The 19140-nt window shown below is 42.5% G+C and overlaps 1 protein-coding gene across 2 annotated transcripts; it reads right to left on the reverse strand.

Moving 5' to 3' along the window:
* Positions 1 to 1205: 1205 nt before the first annotated feature.
* pdcd4a (programmed cell death 4a) lies at positions 1206 to 18641 on the reverse strand. 2 transcript variants are annotated; one of them, XM_026171185.1, is made up of 11 exons: positions 18136 to 18641; positions 12872 to 13174; positions 12151 to 12248; positions 9709 to 9822; positions 9177 to 9398; positions 8744 to 8841; positions 8539 to 8653; positions 5071 to 5178; positions 3412 to 3522; positions 3189 to 3328; positions 1206 to 2395 (listed from the first exon to the last, which is right to left on the reverse strand). In XM_026171185.1, the coding sequence occupies exons 1-11, from the start codon at positions 18170 to 18172 to the stop codon at positions 2344 to 2346; spliced, it is 1398 nt and encodes a 465-aa protein (XP_026026970.1). In that variant the 5' UTR covers positions 18173 to 18641; the 3' UTR covers positions 1206 to 2343. The 2 variants fall into 2 exon arrangements, with proteins under 2 accessions (XP_026026970.1, XP_026026971.1); XM_026171186.1 differs by lacking the exon at positions 18136 to 18641 and adding an exon at positions 14212 to 14646.
* Between the last annotated feature and the right edge of the window lie 499 nt (positions 18642 to 19140).

Here is a 19140-nt window from a genome sequence, read left to right on the forward strand (position 1 = left end):
TACAGGTTTTAATAAAAGATTTTAATAAACGCTGATTAAATCAGTGTGTGTTAAATGAGTGGACCCCGTGATTCAGTAGCTTGTAGAACAACCTTGTAGCAGCAGTAACTTGAATTGTTTTCAGCTTAACTTTAGCAGCAAATCATTTTTGGAGGATTTTTCTTACTCTGCTTTACTTCGTTAAGGTTTGCAGGCATTTCTTTATGCACAGAAAGGTCTTGTCATAGTATTTTTCAGTCAGGTTGAGGTCTGGACTCTGACTGGATTCTTGGCTGGTTGTAGATTTGCTGCCGTGTTTGACATTATTGTCCTGTTCCATGAAGTTAATTTGAACCAAGCTGTAGTTTTGGGACAGAATATTTTGGTATACAGAGGAGTTCATGATCAACTCAGTGACTGAAATGGTAAATGCCCTGTATTTGTATAGCGCTTTACTAGTCCCTAAGGACCCCAAAGCGCTTTACACAACCAGTCATCCACCCATTCACACACTGAAACAGTGACTGAAAGGTACCACGGCCCCGTGGCTGCAAAACAAGCACAAATCATGACTCTCCCACCAACGTGCTTGACAGTTGGCATGAGATTTTTCTACCAAGTTGCCGTGTTAGGTTTTCACCAAATGTGGTGCTGTGCTTCATGGCAGGACATCTCCACTTTGATCTCCTCTGTGCAAAGGACATTGTTCCAGAAGTCCTGTGGTTTCTTCAGATAAAGTTTGCAAATCTATCCGGTGCTGCCATGTTCTTTTTAAGAAAGAGACTTGTGTGACCTGGTGGCGAATTTCCTGGAATGTCTACTCTCAGTAACTGTCTTAAATGTTTTCCACTGGTGAATTATTTTTCCCCAGACTTAAGAATTATGAATTCAAATTGTTTGGAAATGGCATTATAAATCTTCCCAGACTGATGGCAGCAACAGGTGCTTTTCGGTGATCTTTGATGTTTTTAATCCTGTAAACTCACCTGAATGTACCAGATCACAATTGCTGATTATCAGTTTATTCCACAAAAATAAACACAATTAAGGATGTACTAGTTTTTGTAAAATAATTAGAAGATGCATTATGTTGTGTATTGTTCATCTGAGCTTTAAGTAATTTAAGTAAAAGATTGTCATTTCCTTTTCACGTGACTGTATATTTCTGGTTTTCCAACCTTACTTATCCACCTGCGCTGCTCGCATGAATGACAAAATACAGAAACTTCAATTTGTTACTTTTTTTTAATGAATGAAATATATTTATTATAACTTTGGTCAACATGTAAAACTGTAAGACAGGGGCAGAAAAAGTCTCAATGACCGTTTTCCAAGAAAAGCTGGGGTTGTCTTTACACATGCATTAAACTTAATCCATTAAAGACAATTACCAGACGCCGCCGTCTAGAGCGTCTCTGCACACCGAAGGCTACCCTGTCCAGAATCAACTGCTGACCACGTGGCTGTAAATACACGAGTTAACTGCAAGCAGAGTGCTCAAAATATTGCTCATTTATTTATTTTGAAATCACATTAACCCCAATTTATCTTCATTTTCAGAAATGGCTTCTGAAGTGTATTTGCCCTGATGCAAGTTTCAGATAAACACCCAAATAGTGCCCAAAACACCTTTTGCTTTCACTGGTGCTTTACGAAAGTAAACATTTGGCTTCAAAGCCCAAAATTCAAGGAGGAGGAAAAAAAAAAAGTCATCACTGTTCATAAAACATTAATGAACAACTTAAACAAGAGGTACGAAACATGGCATCCTCGAAATAAGGACAGAAGCTGAAGAGTTTTAGATCCTTTCTGCTCAGCTAAATTACTAAGTGCTCGCTGGATACGGTATGCTCTGTCCCTCTGAGTGCGCGTTTCCATTTATAGCACATTATGTGAATGAAAACAAAATAAAAAATAAAGACACGGTAACAGGTGAAATTAAGCAAGAGACAAAAGCAATTAATCTCCCACGTAACCCAGCCTGTCCCCCTGTAGCTCTGCAGCTCTGACTTGTGTTATTCTTGACAAACAGGTACAAAGACTGAGGCAAAAGTGTCACATGAACCCTCAGAGAATATTCATCACAAAAAGGTCAAAAGAAAAAAAAAAAAAGAAAGCAGTGACGAACAAGATGATGGGATCTGAACCCAGGCCGCTCTTTTCGGTTTACTTCCACCAAACGTCAACAAACGCTGGTTTTAACTGATGACATTATAAACATTACCAGGAGAGGAACAAGGAAACATTAGACCGCAGGCATGTCCGGTTTCAGGGAAACATGCTGGAGCAGAAACAGGGTGTAAGAACCAGTAGACACCCCCTCCTCTTCCTGCTGCCGCTGATGCCCCCTCTTCCTCCTGTAGATTAGGTCTTGATCATCCCTCCATCTCCTTCGCTGACAAAACGCTTCCGCCCTCTAGTGGAGAAAGTCAAGACAGAGAAATGTTTTAGTGTTGGTAGGCAGCTCACAGACTCACAGATAAAGACATGGCACGTTTCACATTTTCTCACTGAGAACAAAACAACAGCAAATCGTCTGCTGTCCAAAAAGCGCAGTGCAATCAAGAAATCACCGGGCCTTTACTGAAAATGTAACAGTGTATGTGTGGCTCGTTTTTAAAGATTTGCATCTTGAGCTGGAGCAAGATCAGGAAGCCAGAAAATACTGACAGATGTGTATTTAAGCAATAATAGCCGTGTTTAGAAAATGAAAAGGAGGTCATCCCATCCAGTGTGGACAACCTGTAACATCAGAGCATGAAAATGTGCGATACGTGTTCTTTGGAAGCTGTAGTTTGTCCTCCAACTGACAGCCAGTGCTGTTTGACGGGTTTAAAGGTATGTTCTAGTCCATCCTTAACACGTGGAAGACGTTGCATGAGCACACGAGTCTGCTGTTGGAACTGTGAGTGACGTCACTCTACGAGTTAAAAGCACTTAGAAGTAGAAAAGGACGCTGGTGTAAATGAGGCTTGAAGTGAGAGAGCAATTTGAGTGCTTAAATAAGAGTAGAAAAGCACTATATAAGTACCAGCTCATTTAAAGGGACTTATGTTTGATTGTTTTGTTTTGGCATGGATAAATGTGGAATTACACCTTCACTTCACGCCTTTATTGTCAACAGGGACAAGATGTATTATTTTCCAGATTCTTTCTGAAACTCTCAGTGGAACGGACCTGAAATCATTAGACAATAAACCCCGATTCACCTGGAGGGACAGGCATCCCTCAGCTGTTTGGTGATGACAGACTCCTGATAGCACAGGTCCACAAAAGTCTCCATGATAGAGTGGGCATGTGGCACATCTAGGCTGATTTCAGGCAGCTCATCATAGACGCGCTGGAAACCCTGCAGGAGAAAAAAAAAATGTATAAGTAGTAATACGAAAGTGATACAGTGCATAAAATGGTAGAAAATAAAAGGAGACTAACCCTGTTCATCTGATCAACAGTGATGAGGCCCGTTTTCCAGAAGGACTGCAGGAGCTTCATCATCATACTAGTGGCAGTGTCACCTTTAGACTCCAGCACCATCACTACAGCCTGGAAAATGAATTCAGAAACTGAATTTAAAATCTTTCTCCTCACATACAAGGTCTCGAATAATCAGATCCCATCTTATCTTGAAGACCTCACAGTACCGTATCACTTCAATACAGCACTTCACTCTCAGACTGCTACCTTGCTTGTGGCTCCCAGGATATTTAATAGTAGAACGGGAGAAAGAGCCTTCAGCTTTCAGGAACAGGCTCCCAGTTTGGAAATGGGAAACAGACACCCTGTTTACTTTTAAGATTAAGCTTAAATCTTTTCTTTTTGATAAAGAGTATAAAGAATACAGCTAGGGCTGTAGCAAGTGACCCCGAATCCTCCCTTAGTTATGCTTCAACAGATCTAAGCTGCTGAAGGCTTCCCATGATGCACTTGGCGTTTCTTTTTCCACTCTCCTTTTCATTCTCTCTGTGTTTATACACTACTCTGTCTTTAATCATAATTTATTATTATTAATCTCTGGTTCTCTTCCACAGTGTGTCTTTGGACCCGTCTCCCTGCTTCACCCCCAACTGGTCTTGCCAGAAGTTGCTTCCTTTTAAAAGGGAGTTTTTTTCCTCCCACTTTCACCACATGCGTGCTTATACAGGTTCATCTGCTTGTTGGGGTTTCTCTGTATTGTTGAAGAGTCTTTTTTTTAACAATATAAAGCACTTTTAGGAAACTGCTGTTGTGATTTGACAGCATATAAATAAAACTGAAGTGAAATAGACGCACAATACTGAGAAACACGCACCAAGTATCATCATCCGATCAATGAATCGAAGTAAGAGAATCGAGGCCAGTAATCATCAACATTCTCTGAGCTGAACATTTTACAGCATTGTAAAGTGTTTCAGCCTACAGCCTACAGCCGAGGCAACTGTTAGACTAACATGAGACAGGACAAGGGGGGGTGAAACTGCCACGACTGTGCTCTCCTCAGTTGTGCCCTTTGCAGACCTTGGACTGTGTGAAAAAATCCGTTTTTGAAGTCTGCATGCCCGAAAAGTAAAACTGGCTCTACTGCAATTAGCTGCATAACATTGTGCAAATCTTAGCAGGAACCCACAAGGTCACACAAGGAAGCAGAATTATCACCGCTGCCATACGTGCACTAAGCGTGCATCTGTTTGCACTCGGTCTAATATGGAACAGAAAAACTTGCCATCCAAAATTGAGCTTGTCAACTGTGTGCACGTTTGAAATTTGGTAACCAGTAATCTGTTTATACTTACACAAGGACACATTTTGGTTTGACTGATTTGAAGTGAGCTTAGCGAATACATGTACTGCAAATAAGAGACAATCACTGCCAAACACACAGTGTCCTTGGCAGAAAGCAGAAATGACTGTCACCGATCAGTTTCTTTTTTTCTTCCCAGTGTTGCTCTTCAGTTTACTTGACACCAGAGACAGAAAACACTTAAAAAAAAAAAAAGGCTCAGTTTACAGATTTTAATTCCTATTCTGTTATGTGTGAAGAACAAGTAGAAAAAAAATAAACCTTCTACTTTGTTTGACCTCACTTGACTTGAACAAATAAAAAGCTGTGGATACCTCGTAGACCAGCTCATGGTGGAAATGAGGCACTTCCAGGTCCCGGAGACAGTGCTCCGCCTCCGACACGTCTCCTGATATCAGATACTCTTTGAGCAGAAGATTCATCTGAAACAAACAAACAGCCACGTTAGCAGTGTGTGGCAACGTTATCAAACACAGCAGAAGACTGAACTGATGCATTGCTGCCGCATCAGTTGAGCTGCAGGTCAAACACTCATCAAGACTAACTAACCCACGTTTAATTCAGAGTAGGTATAAAAGAGTAAAGAGCCATGCATACAGTGTTCTACACTGAATTATCCCAGTGCTTACTCTCACCGTGTTTATGTACAATAAACATGGTGAGAGTATACAGAAATGTAAGTAAATCTTTTTCTGTTAGGAGCTCCAGTATGAAAACATGTCTCCTGGCATCAATGCACAGAAAATCCACAAGCAGGAAAAAGGCTAACTAGAGCCCTGTACCTTCATTTAAAAAACACCCACTCATGATGGGAGACTCTGGCCAATCACAGATTGTTTTAGACCAGCTCAGGTGAGCAATTTAAGGGAGTGTAAAGAACAACAAAAAGAAACGTTCAAATCCAACGTAGAGCCAGAAATCATACATGTGAAGCACATCAAGGCACATGATGGTGGGAGGAGATCAGAAGAGAGGAGAGAACGAGCTGCACAAGGAAGGCTTGCTATCAAATTGCTCCTTTTCTTTTTTTCTTCTTTTTTTACTGCCAAATTACAGAATCTGCAACTAACCAGACAACATTTAAAGCCTATGAAATATTTTCATCTAGCCATTACTCCAGGAATAACCCAACCTTCATCTGGGAAATAAAATCTATCATGAAATGTTTAACGTTCCCGACAGAAAGAAAAACATTTCTTTGTTTGCACTTCTGCTTGAATTTTCAGTCTCCGCTCTGTTTTTATAGCAGGTTTGGTTATGTCACTCTCACTGCAGATCTGCACGTACATCAGGAAGCATGGTTTTACTTCAACCTATTTATGGAACGATTAGTCATTCGATTAGAGCGCGTGATTGATCCAAGATGCTCAAAACACTGAGCATGACCAACACTTCTGAGTCAACTTTGGATCCAATTCAGCAACGGGTCTGAAAACTACCGAGGCTGACACACCGCTCTCACTCGCACTCTTTTAAATGTTGCACAACTTACAGTTTGGGTTTGTTTTCCTCAAGTGGAACTCCCACATTGTCCACACCCACATTCACACGGCAACAAAATCCCAGATTACTGAAGAGTGATTGTAAACAAAAACAAACCAGAGAAACAAAAGACCGAGTAGCAGAGCCCATCAGCACAAGCACACGCAGATGATTACTTATTATGATTACTTATTAAGCCATTTTCAATAAAAAATAAGTTTAAAAAAGTAAATTGTGATTGAAGTGCAGACTTTCAACTTTAATTCAAGGGGTTTAACAAGAGTTTTGTGTTAACTGTCTAACAATTACAGCCATTTTTATACACAGCCCTCCATTTTCAGAGGCTTAAACATAATTGGACAAACTAACAATTTTAAACATAAAGACTGTTTTCATATTTGGATGAAAAATCCTTTGCACTGCATTTGACTGCCTAAAGTCTGGAAGCCAAATGCTGCGTCTCCTCCCTTGAGATGCTCTGCCTTCAGTCGCTGCGTGTTTGTGGGTTTTTCTGCCTTCAGTTTTGTCTTTACCAACTAAAAATCACGCTCTACTGGGTTGAGATCAGGTGACTGACTTGGCGCCTGAGTATATCATTTCTTTGCCTCCATAAAATCTAGAGTTGCTTTTGCAGGGCTTTGGCTCATTATCTACTTGCGCTGTGAAGCGTCGTCCAATCGGTTTTGCAGAATTTAGCTGAATCTGAACAGAGAGCATAGCCCCGTCCACTTCAGTCCATCCTGCTACTTCTATCAGCAGCCACATCATCAATAAACCCTAGTGGGCCGGCTGCATACGCACCTGTGCCGTAATGCTGCCTCCACGATGATCATCATGTATGTTTTGGATTATGAGTCGTTTCTCTTCTCTAAGCGCACTTTATCATCATCAGTCCAAATCATTCCCCCCCAAAGTGTTAATTTGCCCTTCTTGTTCTTGAGTGAAACTCACGGAAACCATGGAAACAATTAACCTCCACTTTAGTTGCCTTCTTTTGGTGTTGTTGAGAATGCAGCAGATTGTTGATCTGGTCACTCCTAAAGTTTTTGTTCTCTCCAACTGGTTTTATTTTAGTTTTTCAGCCTAATGATACACTGCCTCTACCGCAGTGAGATCTCCTCGAGCCTCATATTTAAAATTAAAGTGCCAAGCTATAAAACAGAAATGTAACATTTTCAATTAACTTCTGATGTGATGATCTCCAGATGGATCAGCTGCCATTAAATAAGAGAATAGGCCTCACCTGGCCATGAAATTGCTCATCAGTCAGCTAAATTAATTTGGAGCTTCTGGAAAAAAGCAGGTCATTGTGCATAAAAATACTGGTGATCACAGACACAGCTATGGTATCAATTTCAAAATCCTATGTATCAAATTCAGTAGATTTTCATAAAACTTTACCTCTGACCCCTGATCCTTAGGTCAAGGTCACTAAGATCCAAACTTGTCCCAAGATTTTAAGTAGATGAACCTACGGTATCATTTTAAAACTCCTACATCGCATCGCTCTCACGTTGTTGCATTTACAAACGTACGTGTCCATTGCCCCTGCCCACCTGGCAGGGTGACAACAATACCCCATTTTTAAGCAATTAACAAGGTCCTTTTTTTAAACCCCATAATTTAAAAGGAGGGAAACATATGGACTTAAGTGTACATGAAGTTGCACGGTACACTCTGCACTAATCCTCTGTCCTCCATCCTCCGGCCTGCGACCTAGAAACCAATTTCAGTACGCCACGTTAAAGCGTGTCTCAGTTCATAATGTGCATCACACGAGCAGAGGAGAGAGAAGGCTTGTTGTGTCAAATCCTGTCTCCTCGTGTCTTTCCCTCGCCTCCTCACACCTTTAGAGGGAGGGATCAAGACACAAGGAGAGGAATCGATTGAGACCGTCTTAATTTTAATCATTTATTTATCATGTTATTGCAGGACACTCTGGGTTTTTTAAATCTATGCATATGTTGACGCTTATAAGGTGATTTAAATTAAATCCTGTTTATATTCTCACACACTGTTTATTGTATTGATTTGGCAGAAAGAGACTCTACTGTGAGAGTGTGTTTGTTTATGTCTGCCCCTCCCATGCCTTTTTTTTTCTTTTTTAAATTCTCACTTCTCAGGGGGGAAAAAAATCTTTGCTGACACAGCAGCTAGACTGTGGCGCTCTACCCAGCATGCACCGTTTTCGCCCTGTTTACATTACATAATGTAATACACACTTGGAACTCCGATGTGAGGGATTCACTATGATATCACAAGCGAGTGACTTATCAGTTTCTGAACGGGGTGAGGCTTACCTCTTTGATGAGATGTTTGACAGGTCTCAGACCTCCACCGACACCCCACACGTTGTCCAGGCGAACCATCTCCCTCTTCATGGACAGCAGCACAGCAGCGCGGTCTAAAGCCACTCTAAAGAAAAGGATCACAGTTAGGTGGAGGGGAAGGGTGGCAGGGGCACAATACAGCCTTTCTTACAACGCGTTGAACTGCAGCTTTCACCTGGCATGCTCACAGTCCACTTTGCCCTTGTAGCAGTCCAGGAATGACATGGGGAGGACGTGGTCTGCGATGGCTCTGGCTATAAACTGGCCTAACATCTGCAAGGAACAGGAGGAAAGATTAAGCGAACCAAGTGAAGCCACATAACAAACATACCCGACTAACATTTGTTTTATTATTTAGTTTTAGCTCTTAAATGTATTAGGCCTCTGCACTGCTGAAGGTGGCGATCTAGTATGCAACATTTTGCTGCCTCGTAATAGAAGAAAGATACAAAGAGCATGTGTAATATTTGAAGAGGATTTGTGTGCACCTTTGGGATAAAAAGGGGTTTACACTTAACCACGGTTGAACCCTCTCCACCCTCTGAAGCACACAGTTATATTTGGTAGCATATCTGTGAGTGTTTCTTCCCATCATGCATCAGCTCTACCTGCGGGGCATCCGGTGTGTCCAGGATGAGGTCCGGGAGCTCTTTAAGCATCTTGTCGAAAGCTCGCCCCATCTCACTTTGCGACAGCATCTTCCCCGACAGATCAGACAGCAGGCGGGAGGTCAGTTCTCTGTGGCTCGCCTTGCCTTCGAGGGACAGGGACACAGCCAGAGAGGAGAACTCGTACTTGTGCTGGCCCAAATTGAGCTCCTTCAACAGCATCTGATAGGGTTTGGAGGGAGAACTGCATTTAGTTTTTACAGTTTAAGCATTTTTAAAAATGACCCCAAAACACAAACACATTATGCTTTTCAGAAGCGAGAGACACAAACCGAAGCCTAATCAGGCCCAGACAATCAAAGCACAGTGCGAGTGCCTTCGTGTGCTTGGCACCCGTGCATAGGGTGAGCACAGCCCAATACACCTGTTGTTAAAAGCTCCACATTACTTCAGTCATCCAGCTTTGTTCTTTAAACCTGCTCACTCTTGGTCAGCATGCACAGACTTCAAAAGCTTTATTATAATTACTTACCTGAACCTCTTTTGTGTCCCCGTGCTCAAAGTACTCCTGTACAATCGGGTTCACCATTTTCTCAAGTTCCTTCTCGTCTATCTCGGGCACGACCGTCTCGTAGACCGTGTCCCCCTGTGTAAAAAATACACACACGCGGCGTCAGTCAGAAACAAGCACGCACAGCAGAGCGGATGCACGTTCATTGTTGAATTTCTCATCAGCTTTGTTTCAGGATTATATGAAGTATTTTCAACAATTCTAAAATACACAGTTCAACTTACAGTACTGTGCAAAAGTCTTGAGCCACCCCTCATTTCTTTATACTTTGCTAGGAAAATAGGTGCAGTGGTTTGAAACATGCAAACATTCTGTACAGGGTAAAACAGTCAATAACAGAGTTTGTATAATTCTAATGAGCTTAAGACTCAAACGGACACCTTTATTCTTCTGAGACAGGCTTCACTGTAATTTCTTTAAGTAGTCTTCAGGAACAGTTCCCAAGATCCTGGAAGGACATTCAAAGCTCTTCTTTGGATGCCGGCTGCCTCTTTTTTTTTTAACCCCGTTCTCCTGGATGCTTTCCAGATGTTACTGAATGTGCCATGTTTTACTGATGGCTTTATACACTCACTGTTGTGCCTCTCTCCTGACCTCCTCTGTACATAGTGGCATTGATTTGAACTAAAAGTTTTAAGTTTGGATTCATCACTCCATAAGACCTGTTAAAACTGATTTTAAAACTGATTTTCAGCCCATTTCTTGTGTAATGTCATATTCCTCAGTCTTCTTCAGAATGGCGTCTTGAGAGTTACCCTTCCAATGAGACCATTTCTGATGTCATAGGTGTCAGGCTTTCAGATACTTTCATCTGCTGTAGATATTTTAAGTTTTAAGCCTAATAGCTCTTAGGAAATGACCTTATTGGTCCAAAAATAATTTTTTATGACAGTCAACCTGTTAACTTTAGTGTTCTTATAGATTGAACTCAAGAAATGGGAACACACTGTGTGGACTTGTAGCAACAAAATGCTGGAATTGTTTTTTGTCTGTTATGTGTAGACAACACTGGTTCATCCTCGAATTAGGCGGCCTTTTTATGCTTGAATGAGTCGTAGTTCAGTGTTAAGTAGCTTAAAGAAAATTCTTTTAAAATACAAAGAAACGAGGGGTGACTCGAGGCTTTTGCACTGTACTGTATGAGCTAATTTCGTATAACTGCGTGATATATAAGATATTTTTCACTGGAATTTTCACGAGAGCATCCATATTCATTCTTGAGGTGCTTTTCTTTCCGTTATTAAAGCTCTGAACATCCACCAGATCCCCAGAGAGCTGTGCAAGACTCATACTGAGTTTGTGTTTCTCCCCAAAGAAACCAGAAGTTGTTACCTTTGAAAGTCTCACAACCATTTTGACCTTTCAGTTCATCTATTGAAAACTTTTCCTTTTTGGGCATACCAAAAACTCCACAGAAGATGTGTAAACATAACACTGACTGAAAACGGGCTACCGGTGAGCTTTAACCTAAACTTCTGTCCCAACACTTGTATTTACGAATTCCAAGGATATGAGTAAACTAACGTTCAGCTGAGGTTTTGAACAACCTGGAGCACAAATGATAATCTCAGTGCAGGCTAACATATACATTTCTACAAGTCCTCTTAATTATTTGAGTTATTTTAAGGAAAAACCACCTCCTAAAAATAATTAGTCAAAGAAGAGGAAAGAGGCATTCCAGCGTGTTACAGTTCCCATTTCTAGGCAGCTCCTTTATCAGGTGATCTGTGCAGTCTGATTCAAAGTCCACAGTCTGCACATGTCTCGTCTATTTTTCTGTACCACTCTGTCCCAGTTCCCTTTTAACAGTCAACATCTTTACGCCACCTTCGTGCTCCAGTCAAGGCTGAAATCACACCGGCTTTTCTGAGCCATTTCCAAACAGTTATCAGCATTTTACAGACAGGAGCGCCGTTCCCAGCCTGCATTCAGTCGCAAGTGCAGCAAGAGACAAACAAACTCGGCCTTTGGCGTCACATGGATGATAACGGGGTTAAAGATTGCAAATAGTGTTGACTGCAATGGGACGGAGCCATCTGGATTTAAGAAACATGCTAGCAGACCAATTTTTTTAACGGGTTTCAAACAAAGCTTGTTACGATTTTTGATATGAAAACAGTCTTGTATTTCCCAGGAAATCCTACTGTCAACATTTCCGGTGTTTCTGCGTAGCATGGGAGATGGATTACAATGCATCTCATCAGCAGTTCAGAATCAGAACGTGGACATAAAGAGATAAAGGGTACCATCCAATGCACTGACTGCTGGAAGGAAAAAAAACACAAACAAAAGCCCCCTGACTGCTGGATGCCAGCATTTGAAAGCAAAGGACTTACAGATATAAAACAAACCTGCTTGCAGATAATCTGAAGTGTTAAAAGACAAACCCCCCAGCGGCCTCACCTGATAAGATTCATCATAGTTGGGGTCGTGTATGTCGGGCTCCTCATCTTCGTAAACCATCCCAGCAGCTCCCCAAACTCCTTTACCACCTGCCCCACCTGAACACGAAGAGTCAGCATTAACAGTCAGCAGTATAAGTCATGATGCTCAGGATGCATTGCTTCAAACGTAACTGCACTGCTACTATAATGCCATATGCTTGCATTGCATTGAGTAGGTGACGGCTACACACTATTCAAAAGGTGCCAAATCAATTAGAGCGGTGAAAGCACCAGATGCAGCAATGCAGTTTTGGACAGATTCAGAAAGAAGGTACATCGCTAATAACCCTTTTCCATCAGTATCTACTCGGCACGACTCAACGTGGTTTTTAGGGTTTCACCTGGTACCGAGTAGTTTTTAAGTACGTACTCGGGTGGGATTCCAAACAATTCGAGGCGATCTGAAAAAGTGATGTCATTTTTGAAACAGAGCATCGAGGGGAATTGGCTGCACAGAAACAACACTGTGGTCCTCGAGTCTGACAAAATGCCACAGAGTGAGGAGCAGGTATGCAATCGCCTCAATGTCCGCCTTTGTTGTAGCGTTCGTGTTGCAAACAAATGATGTCACTGGACGTTCTGTTGTGTTGCTATAACAGCCCCTTGAGTCGCGTTGAGCCGATCCAAGTAGAAACTAATGGAAAAAAGGGCTGAAAATTGCAGCGGACTGCAAATTATACCTTTTTTTGGCAGGCCTCTGCCTTTGCCCGTCCTGGATTTCCGGTCATTGGTGTTGACTTTGCCTTTCGGGCTGTGCGGGTCACCACCCGCCACTTCTCCCGACTCCGAGAAAGACTCGCTGGTGGAGTTGCGAGACGAGGATTTGCGCAGGCGACGCTTGGCTTTAGCTTTCAGACGAGCCTCGTGGAGCGCCTTTTCCTGGGGCGTCCAGTTGCCGTTCACCTCGGCCTCATTTAGCGAGTCGTCGTCGTCGCTGTACGGATGGTTAGCCTCCGCCACGGTGCCACCAGGAGCAAACCTCCCTGCAGTGAGAGGAGTGGATTTGTTCGTTAATGAACTGGTCTACACTGTGACAAACAACCTTATAAAAGTACACAGAATGGCCACAAGTATACAGACAATAAATATAAAGTTTTTTATAGCACGTCTTTGTCCTGTCTCCATCCCCTAACCCCAACCGGTCGCTGCAGATGGCTGCCCTTCCCTGAGGCTGGTTCTGCTGGAGGTTTCTTCCTGTTCAAAGGGAGTTTTCTGATTGGTAGATGGATCATCTACCAACGTCGCCTTTAAAAATAGTTTTTCACAGTGGAAAACTTTAAATATTATTTGAGCGACTTTAAAAAACATCAACACTCTCAAGTGTTCCCAGTTTTGCCCTTTGTGACGACTGCAAAAAAAGAAAAACAAAGGACACACTGACAAGAACGGAAGCCACAGTAAAAGGTAAACATTAAACTACTATTTAGTAACAACACACGAGTCTAAAAATAATCCAGCACTAGTTTTCTGAACAATAACACAGACGACTCAAATCACCTACAGCAGCGGACTGATTTCTGAGGTAAGCAACTTTCATAAAAACTGCTCCTGTCTGAGTAAAACACAAAAAAATAAATACAATTTAAAAAGTGAGTTTAAAAAGGTACAGCTCTGTTACTAAAGCCAAGTTTAGCTGCAAGCCTGAACAGTTAATGGTGACTGTATTTCCCGTGGATGTTTACAAAGCCAAGACTCACTCTGGCAAGACGACATGGCAACATTTAACCTATCGGTGTTGTGCAAGAAGTCTCGCTTTGTGACTTTTTCTGCATAAGAACAGCTGCACGACTATAGCAAAATAGTTCATACCGAAGGTTTACGGGCCAACTTCCAGTCTTAATTTTTCTTGCATTTGCAAACAATCAAGTGCACCCTTCAGCTAATACACTGGCTTTCTGTCCACCTGTGTGTGTCAGGGCAGTGTTTTGCACAGCAAACCAAAGGTCACATAACAGGCAAAACATTATTCAGGAAGTCTGCAGTGCAAACTCACTCGCATGCATAGCTTTTTGACACTCACCAGCAATATCAGAAGACATAAGGTGGATTGAGTCGGTATTTTAATACGCTTCTATGGGTGTATGGAGAAAAAAAAAGGGAACATAAATTAACCGAAAGTTAGCTTCTTGCAAGCGTGGTGAAACAAACAACAAACCAACAAGTGTGACTGGAGCTGTGATGCAGGCATGGAGGGAGGAGGGAGCAAGCAAAGGAGAGCACATGCTGTAGAAATGCTGACGCCAGTTTTTTTTTTTTGTTTTTTTTAACTCCTCTATGTTCTCGCGGTCTGTGGGGCGCAGCTAGAGTGGACTTGACTACATATGGCATGGCTGGGTCCATGAATGATCACATGACAGCACTGTAGGAGTGAGGGAAAGCAGCAGGAGGAATGCCTGAGGGTGAAATTCATACTCAGCACCCTAATGCATGGCTCCAAAAGGAAGTTTGTGGAGTTATAGCCATACAGGTTATAAGGACAAGCTGAAAACACACACAGGGCGTCCCAGCAACAGATAAGTATCCAAAAAAAAGGAGAACCAACTGTAACTTGTGGTTTCCTGCTTTTCTTTTTTCTTTTTAAATGACATTACAACAAAACAACACATCTGCAGAGTTCACAGTAAAGTTAATAACAAAGAAAAGGAAGGAGGAACCATCCTGATTTAACCTGTTGAAGTAAAAGTAGCACCACACCCTGGCCTTCCAAAACCTGTAAACAACCGACCACGTGTCACCTCCTCCTCCTTTGGTTCCTCCTCCTCCCTCCTCAGCACAGGCCACAAGGGCCTGTCCGGGCAGTAAATTAGGAACTACCCAATGGCAAAGTGCCAAACACACAACTGACCAACTGGAAAGGAGCAGAAAAATGAGAAGGCACAGAGGAAAAAAAAAAAAAAAAAGCAGTTTGCAAAGACAAGAGTTGCATAAGAAAATGTAAGCAAATCCAACCAAGCCTGCTAACTTTTAGACTCTACAAAGACCACATGGCTGTCTTCTTAAAACAGGCCTGAGTGTCACCGTCGCAGTCCTGTAAAACTGCAACAACAAATCGCACTCTAGCCTTTAACACTAACACTGCACACCTACTAGAGCACCCAATGGAAACCTCCCCCTCCCACCCACTTAACACACATACAGATATAGGCAGACGCAGGCCAGCGCAGGACCTCTGCCCTGCATGACATATGGGAGCTAGTCGCTGGCAGAGAACATGATCGGCCCAGTTCAGCTTTAAGTATCTGCACGACCGAGGCGTGCATAAATGAGAAGAAGGTCAGTGGAGCAGAGTTTTCACATTACTCCAAAGGGACGCACCTAGTTTATCAAAGCTGTAAATATAGTACATGTGCTGCCCAAGTATAAAGTTAGATGTATGCAAGTACAGCAAGTTCTTTTTAGTCAAAGCACAAAGTCTGCACGTCTTATGACGTAGTCAAAGCCATTGATGTGTAGATGACGGATATATTTAACATGTTCACTCTCAAAGAAAGCTTCAGCTGACACACCCTACCCTCTAACAAATACTCACACTCAGGTGTAGTCTGCACATACAAGGGCTTCACAAAAGGTAAATATGTACGGCACAAACTACTAATCTCAGTTTCAGAGGGTTAAAATCAAGAGTAGCTGTAAATATATAGACATCTTTCTACATTAACTCAAGCAAATGTGAGTGGGATGTCCTTTGGGGCCAAATAAGCATCTGCACCATGATAAAAGAGGGGGTAGGGTGTGGATGTCTTTGAGGTTTAACTGTCATTTCAGTTTAATGAAAAGAAACTCCGACAGAATTTTTCCTTAAAAACATGCGCCAGGCACTTAGCCTAAACTTGGATGGTGATTTGTGCTTAAATATACAACTGCAGCGGGCTCACAAGCAGGCCACACGTGCAACAACAAAAAAAAGACAGAAAAAAAAAAAAAAAGAAAGTGCTCGGTCCTTGTTTTTTTTTATGTTGGAAACGTTTGCTGGTTGCAGAACAACAACGACAATGATAAAGTGCTCACAAAAGATTAGAGCTACTCTGATAAACAGTCGAGAGGCTGATGGCTCGTTTTGTTATCATCAGCCAATCACTCGTGTGTTGTCAAGCACGGGCGGTTTGCTCAGCTTACGAACTAAAGGGCCTGATGGTGTGTGCAAACATGTTTTTCACAAATGTGAAGAGGTAACAAAAGAAGAGCAGCCACAAAGAGGTCCAACGTGATGTTTATGGCCACGATGCCCTTAATGCACATATATACACATGCTCTCTCTCTGAAGAGATCACAGACCTGCTCCCACACTGTGGGGAAACATCCTGCTCACAGGGGCAGTGTCTAATTTTTAGACCAAGTTTTTTTATAGAAGCCCTTTTAAATCCGTGCCAAATGACCATAAAGAGGAGGATAAATGCAAACGCTGCGCTGCCATTAGTCGATTGTGTTGGTGTAATAAGAATAAAAGCTGCAAGAAGCTCCAAAACTATTTCCAGGGTCAAATACTTTTGCACTTGACACAGTTTTGAAAGTGAGGAGAGGCTTGTTCTGTTGCAGAAGTTCCCATTTAAACCCAGTAGATGGGATGTTCTGGCAGTGCAAAGCCATCACTTCAGCCACTAATAACTCATCTTATTACACCTTAATTAACACCTAACAGCAGCACCTTGTTGCAGAACTGACAGAAACGGCCTAAAGGTCTGATCATCTGGGCGGATTAATACGACTTTACACCCACTGCTGTGTGAGCTCAGACTGATCCACGACCTAACGAGGAGCCGTTCTTCTTGTTTTCCAAGCCAGACAATAGACTCTTTGACGGTGTCTGTCGCAACCTCATCAATGAGGTTTGACCTTCAAGGAAGTTAATGCAGAAATACCCATCCGTGCACACATGCTCTCACTACTATGACATACCAATAATGCACCATGTGGGGTGTCACATATACATACATATATGTATATACATATACACACACACACACACACACACACATACAGTCTGCACAGACAACCTTGGGACAGGCAGCTGCAGGGCGTTTTCAGGCAAACAAACCAATGGAAGATTATGGTAAGTGTGATCCATACAACCTTGGCGCTAATAATGCATTTCTTATGTAACACTTAAATGCACTGCAACGCAGAGCTTATGTAAGGTTTCGCTGTTGGCTCGTATTCTGGAGTGGGCTGTACATTTCCACATCACCGTCGAAACCATGTGGGTCATGTTACCATAAAACAATAACAACAACAACAACAACAACAAAAACAACAAATAGAGCGCAATGATCATCAAAACCATCGCTCATATAACCCAAGAACGCAAAAAACAAACAAGCAACCTCGGTTTCGTTTCTATCTATGATCAAACACGGTGATATCTTCCGCAAACCCGGATCTCAACATATGACTTGGTGCAGGATATTGAGGTTTAATGCCACCTGCACAGCTTTTAAAACACGCAGGGTGACATGGTGCCACGCGCACGCACAGACGGAGGAATCGTGTCTGTCAGCTTAAACACAAACTCCCTTCTTTGTTCGTTTTTGTGTGTGCGCGCTTCCTTGGCATCGAAGATGGACTATAAGAAAAAGTCTCAACGACGACTCGCAAAAGCGGAAGTAAGCACGATCTCGTCCAATCAAAAGCGCGAAAGGGTTAAATGTAAAAGCAGACCAACAGCAAGCTTACAAAAGAAAAAAAAACAGTAAAAATACAAATGGGGTTTGGTGCGAGTCGAAAACGCAAATCTGCGCTACAGTGCACAGATTTATTTGTAATCTTTTGCACCCACCACCGCCTCCCTGTGTGTGCGTGTCTGGTTTTTTAAACGGAGCACATGGTAGTGGGAGCATGGCTGGCGTTGCAGACAGTCCCATGCGAGGAGGGACAATGGATCGAGCGAGGAGGCCCTATCTGTGTGGTTGCTTCTCCAAGGCTTCGCATCGAGGTTGGACCCACTCACCGTCGGCCTGAGGAGCGGTGTCCATGTCGGTCGCCATGGCGCTCTCTCTCTTCAAATGCTCGATTAAAAACCCCTGGCGGTGCACTCCTCCTCCCGTCGAGCTGCCGTTAGCTGCAAGAGGGCCCCCACTAAAATAAAATAATAAAAATAAATAAATAACAGTCCTGCAGGTCAAACCTCTGCACAGCAGCCTCGTTTACTGCGAGTTTTACGGGCAAGAGAGACGCTGGAGTGTCTTTTTCGTGCTTAGCTTAGAGAGGAGTAAAAAAAAGATGAGTAAAAATGAGTGAAGGCGCGAGATGGAGGAGTTCAGTCCTCTTGTCCGCGTGCACAGCTGGGGTGTAAAGTTAAAAAAAAAACAATCACGCTGTGGGGGGAAGGAAGCGGGTGAACTAGTTGAAGAGCATTTCATCAAACAGCCTGGAAGATAAACAAAGTCTGTTTTTAACTTTGCAGGAGCGACGCGAGAGGAGTCACGTGTCGAAAACGCGGACGGGGAGTGGTCAGCGCAGGGGGTGGGTGCTAATCCCTAGCGACCAATCACAGAGCAGCAAACGTCTGCACGTCTCCAACGGAAAATACCCAAACAGTGCTGTTTTTTGATATCGATCCGATACCAAGTAAATACAGGGCCAGAACTGCTGATACCGATACTGATAGCGATATTTTTAACCCGTAAAGGCAGCGTGAGAGCAGTGTCACTCTGAAAATTCACACATTTTAATGACAACTAAATCACTACGACTTTTACTTTCCACAATAATTTGTTAAGACAGCAAGAACTCACCTTTCTGCCTTTCTTTTTTTGTGTATTTTTGATTTCCAAAAAATAATTTGTTTAACACAGATCAGTGGACCACATGCTGAACTCAGAGGATAGAAACAAAGTAACAATCCTACTACGCTGGTAGCTCTGAAATTCCAGTGTTGGTATCGATACTAACATATTTGTATTGTTCCGCCCACTTCTATTCAACAGGATTACCGCCCAGCAGAGTTTCATCA

The sequence above is a fragment of the Astatotilapia calliptera genome, chromosome 6, assembly GCF_900246225.1.
Source record: "Astatotilapia calliptera chromosome 6, fAstCal1.2, whole genome shotgun sequence".
NCBI classification, from domain to species: domain Eukaryota; kingdom Metazoa; phylum Chordata; class Actinopteri; order Cichliformes; family Cichlidae; genus Astatotilapia; species Astatotilapia calliptera.